The sequence below is a fragment of the Gavia stellata genome, chromosome 12 (genome assembly GCF_030936135.1).
Source record: "Gavia stellata isolate bGavSte3 chromosome 12, bGavSte3.hap2, whole genome shotgun sequence".
NCBI lineage: Eukaryota > Metazoa > Chordata > Aves > Gaviiformes > Gaviidae > Gavia > Gavia stellata.
The window spans coordinates 2,584,743-2,590,036 of NC_082605.1; the positions used below are offsets into that span (position 1 = coordinate 2,584,743).

The 5,294-nt window shown below is 56.6% G+C and overlaps 1 protein-coding gene across 1 annotated transcript; it reads left to right on the top strand.

Moving 5' to 3' along the window:
- Window positions 1-789: 789 nt before the first annotated feature.
- LOC132317906 (uncharacterized) lies at window positions 790-2,400 on the top strand. The gene has a single exon (XM_059823417.1). The coding sequence runs from the start codon at window positions 790-792 to the stop codon at window positions 2,398-2,400; it is 1,611 nt and encodes a 536-aa protein (XP_059679400.1).
- The last annotated feature ends 2,894 nt before the right edge of the window (window positions 2,401-5,294 follow it).

Below are 5,294 nucleotides of genomic sequence, written 5' to 3' on the forward strand. Positions count from 1 at the left end.
CGTGTCCCTCAAAGGAGCGACTGGTCAAGCAGCTGCACTCCCTCCGTGCTCTCCTTCTGGCCTTCTGAGTTTTGTTCGGTGGGACAACCTGTCCCCAAGGGTGGGAGCGTGCCTCCGGGCACCAGTACTGGGGGGGAACAAGAGAACTTCCTGGCCATATCAAACGTGCTGCAAGCTTGCCAGCAGTGCGCAGGACGGGCTCACGTTCCGAATTGTTCCTCCAGATGTGGTCGGCGAGGGAACCACGAGTGCTTACAATCCCCAGAGCACCACGAGTCTTTTCTGTCCTGAAGATGTGCGTAGGTACTGCATGACAGGCACAGCAGGAGCTGTGATTTGCCTGCTACTTGTGATACTGTTGTGCCGTGTCATGATCCAGTGCTGGACGAACAGAAAAGAGTGAGTTGGTTTTTTTTTTTGCCCCCTACCGCTTCCTTTGATGGCTGCTCATAGCCATGAAGCATTTCTAGGCAGGCCGCTGCAGAGTGGCAAGTTAGTAGTTGGCCAAAAACCTCTGCTGAGGTTTCTGCTGCTGTCAGATGCTTTAATGGGCCTCTTAATTCCTGGGCTGCCTTCTCGGGAGCCCGCTCTGACTGGAGCCAGCGTTAGCTCCAGCTGACCCTGCCTGCACAAGAGCAGCCCCCAGGAGCGACAGGCACAGGCAAGGCAAGGTCAGGAAGAGGAAGAGAAACAGCGGGGCAGGAGATTGCCCTAGAGAGAGAGGCACGCACTAGCGCCCGCTCCTGACCCGTGAATGTGTCCGGAGCAATCGCCCTGCTCGGTGGTGCCATGAGGTGCAGGTGGCCACCTCGGCCACGATGTGCCAGCAGCTCTGCCCGCGGTGGCGAGCCTTGCCAGCTCTGGGCCCTGCTGTGGAGGGGAGTCCCTGTGCCCCACTGGCAGCTGAGGGCCTCAGCAGCCTCCTCTCTCCATAGGCGCCTCTCTGCAGCTTCAGAAGCCCACCTGGAAACCAGCAGCCGCACCTCATGCCCGGACAGCTGGACCAGCGGCCCCGGCAGCCCTGAGAGCCAGGCTCAAAGCGAGCAGCCGCTGGTCCGGCCTGAAAAGCCACCGCGTCCACCCCCGCCACGGTTCACGCGCCCGGACAGCCGGACCAGCCACCACGAGAACTTTGAGAACCGGTCCCAAGGTGAAGAGCAGCCAGTCCAGCCTGCAAAACCAGCGCACCCGACCTCCCCACAGCCCTTGTGCCCGGACAGCCAGACGAGCCCTCACGACAACCTTAAGAGCTGGTCCAAACGTGAGCAGCTGCCGGTCAGGCCTGAAAAACCGGCGCACGCTCCCTCGGCACAGCTCTTGAGCCCGGACAGGCGGACCACCTCTCCTGGCACCCCTGAGCTCCAGACCCGACGCCAGCAGCTGCCACTTAAGCCTGAAAAAACGGTGCACCCACCCTCCCCACAGCTTTTGCGCCCGGACAGCCGAACTACGCATCCTGGCACACCTGAGCTCCAGACCCAATGCCAGCAGCTGCCACTTAAGCCTGAAAAACCGGTGCACCCACCCTCCCCACAGCTTTTGCGCCCGGACAGCCGAACTACACATCCTGGCACACCTGAGCTCCAGACCCAACGCCAGCAGCTGCCACTTAAGCCAGAAAAACCGGTGCACCCACCCTCCCCACAGCTCTTGCACCCGGACAGCAGAACTATGCCTCCTGGCACACCTGAGCTCCAGACCCAATGCCAGCAGCTGCCACTTAAGCCTGAAAAAACAGTGCACCCACCCTCTCCACAGCTTTTGCGCCCGGACAGCCGAACTACGCATCCTGGCACACCTGAGCTCCAGACCCAACGCCAGCAGCTGCCACTTAAGCCAGAAAAACCGGTGCACCCACCCTCCCCACAGCTCTTGCACCCGGACAGCAGAACTATGCCTCCTGGCACACCTGAGCTCCAGACCCAATGCCAGCAGCTGCCACTTAAGCCTGAAAAAACAGTGCACCCACCCTCTCCACAGCTTTTGCGCCCGGACAGCCGAACTACGCATCCTGGCACACCTGAGCTCCAGACCCAACGCCAGCAGCTGCCACTTAAGCCTGAAAAAACGGTGCACCCACCCTCTCCACAGCTTTTGTGCCCGGACAGCCGAACTACACATCCTGGCACACCTGAGCTCCAGACCCAACACCAGCAGCTGCCACTTAAGCCTGAAAAAATGGTGCCCCCACCCCCCCCCAGCCCATCACCAGCCAACCTCCAGCTGCGTAACCAGTGCAGCACCCTCCAGTCCCAGCCCCAACAGAGAGGACCCCCCAGCCCACCTCCCCCCTCCCCAGCCATCCTACAGTTGCCCAATCAGCCCAGTGCCCACCAGCCCCAACCAGAAAGGTTCCCCCGACCCTCAAGGCCACTGCTCCGGCCCTCCTTCAGGAGGTGAAGGCAGCCCCTCCAGGGTAGTGGTTGGGGGTGTGCTGATAGTACCCCCACTGCCACCTTTGTCAATTGGCCCTTTTTTTCTAAATAAAGACTGAGCTGTCGCACAAGTGTCCGGGTGGTACCAATAGCCAACCCTGTGAGGCACCAGCACTAGCTAAGCTCCACGCCCTGGCACAGCCATGGATGTCCACGCTGTTGGTAGGCAAGAGCCAGGCACGGGGCTCCTCTGACCAGCAGCAGAGGGGCTGGGGGAGCCCATGGCTACAGCCAGCAACAGACAGCGACAGAAACCTGACTGACGCATGGTGCGGGAGGTGCTGACGAGACCCCGACCTGGCCAGTGGCATGGACTAGTGAGGGTCTGTGGGGTGTGGGAACATTTCTTGCAGCGGGATCATTGGCCGTGGACCTCCTCAAATGGGATACTCGGGAAAAGAAGGAAGCCATCACGAGCACCACCAGGGCCACAAGCCTGACAAGGAAATATGCTGGAAGCAAAGCAAAGGTCCTCACTAATTGATGGGCACTTGATGGGCCTTAATTGATGGGCTGTCACCATCTGGGGGTGCTGCAAAATATCTCCACATCTGGGTGCTGAGCCTCCTGTTCAGATGCTCCCTGAGCGAGGCTTTTACTGCCTTGGGAGTAACAATGTGGTGACCACCCCACTGCTTGAACAGCGTGTTGAGAGGCTGGCTAAAGCATTTGTAAGGGTTCAGCTGTGCTGATGAGGCTGTGGCCACTGTTCACAGAATGCTGATGCAAAACACATTTACAACCAAGGCTGTTCATTAGTACAGATAAGGCAGTTTTGGAGGAGTACAAGAGGAAGCACATGGCTCTTTAGACTAAAGGGAGGCTGGGCCTGTTGTGCTGAGGCCTTGGCTTAGGTCGCAGTTACTGTTGCCCACAAGGTGTAAAAGTATTGAGGGGAAGAGGGTTTTAATGCATCTCCCCAAGAAGCGTGGATGATGGTTTTCTCTCCAGTGCTTTCGCGAGGGCTTCCTCTGTGTGCGTGAGAGCTCTCCCGGGAAGAAAGCCCTGTTGGTCCATCCGCTCCTCGAGGGGTGTTGCACATGGCCTGGAAAGAGTGTCTGGAGAGCAGCCAGGAGCCAGCGCAGAGGTCTCCAGCCCCCCCCACTGCTCACAAAATTGGTGCTACAGAATGCAGGGGCACAGGAGGGCACACAGGGGAATCATCACCTGATTGCCTGGCTCTTAGATGCCATCCTGGGCTTTACCCACTGGCAAGGGACCCTAGGCTATACCAACTGTTGGTTTGATGCAACCCTCCTGCGGAGAGAACAGCAGGATTGGAGCCTTCCCCCCCATTTGTCACAGACTCGTTGATAGCATGCAGGTGACCTAAATTCAGACACCTGAGCTACTGACACCTGCTCCAGCCCCCTCATCATCTTTGTGGTCCTCTTCAAGCAGGTCCATATCTTTCTTATGCTGTTTACCACTGTACCGCCCCATGGGATAGAAAGCAGGGGAGAACCACAACTAAAGTCAGCGTAATAGAAAAGACCCAGCCTGCCTCTGTGCAAAAGATGAGAGCAGAAAGGGGAAATTGTGGAGCACGCTCAGCCACCACTGAGCATGGGAGATGATGGAAGACGTGGTTAGAGAAAGGGCTCTCTCAGAGTCTGTTAAATGGGCTACCACCTTCTGTTTTACAGCAGTTGGTCGTGTTTTCTTCATCAATTCCTTATGATTGTCCTCCAGGGTCTGTGTCAGGAGATAGAGTGACACCGTACAACATGGGAGCCAGTGGATGTTAGGGATGTGAGCCCAGGGAGATACCCAAATCCATCAGCGCTGAACTTAGACTGCCAATATGCAGGAAACTGGAGTCAGGGCTTGATCCTCAGGGCCGCTGCCCCCACTGCTCAGGCTCCCAGTCCGGAGCTGATGGCAGCAATTAGTGATTGCTCCTTTACAACATTCCTCCCTGATATAAGAGCCCAAATACAGATGGTAGGTAAGGACACTTCACAAAGGACAGCCTCCCCTTAGCAAGCAAATAGCTTCTCTCGTAGGTGGCAATGGCAAATCACTACCGACCCACTGGCCAGGGCTAAATTGATTCTATTGAATGGACGACAGTCCAGCCTTACTTCTAGGTCCCTGTAAAAGGTTAGGTATGGATGTGTTGAAGGGTCCGCCGTGGGTGGACTTCGGTGGAAAGTGGGGAATAGGGGCAGCACGCGCTCTGCCCCACAGTTTACCTCGCATCAACACGTCCCTGATGTTGAAACTGTTGCAAACAGGTCATTAGCATGAGGTCCACGTCTTGCCCCTTTATCCCACAATGCAAGTCCTCTTCTGATGCCATCTGGGCTGTTGCTGAGTTGATAAAAGAGCTGGAAGAATGGGAAAGTGTGGTCAAGTCTCCTTCCCGCTACAATTCTCCTGCATGGCCGGTAGAGAACCCTCATGACAAGTGGTGACCAGCAGCACATTACAGAGCCCTGAACACCGCCACTGAACTGCTCGCTGTGGCTGCTGCCAGTCTGATCGATACAGCCCATCGTCTCAACAAAGAAGCCTTGCCATGCATGGCAATAGGAGATGGGAAGGATATGTTCTTTAGGCTCCCCGAACCAGGGGCAGATAGGTAGAGATTTGCTTTCACCTGGCAGGGACTGCCATTTACATTGCCTGGCTGACCACAAGCTTTGAAACATAGTCCTGCCATTGCTCGTGCTCCACTGGCTGTAGAGCTAGAAACATTAACATTGCCACAAGAGGTTACTGTGACGCAGTAAACATGACAGAATATGTGAAACCCAGCATCTCTGTAGCGAGGCTCTGATCGATGAGAGGAGACCTTATCGCTCTCTACAACTACCTGAAAGGAGGTTGTAGCGAGGTGGGTGTCGGTCTCTTCTC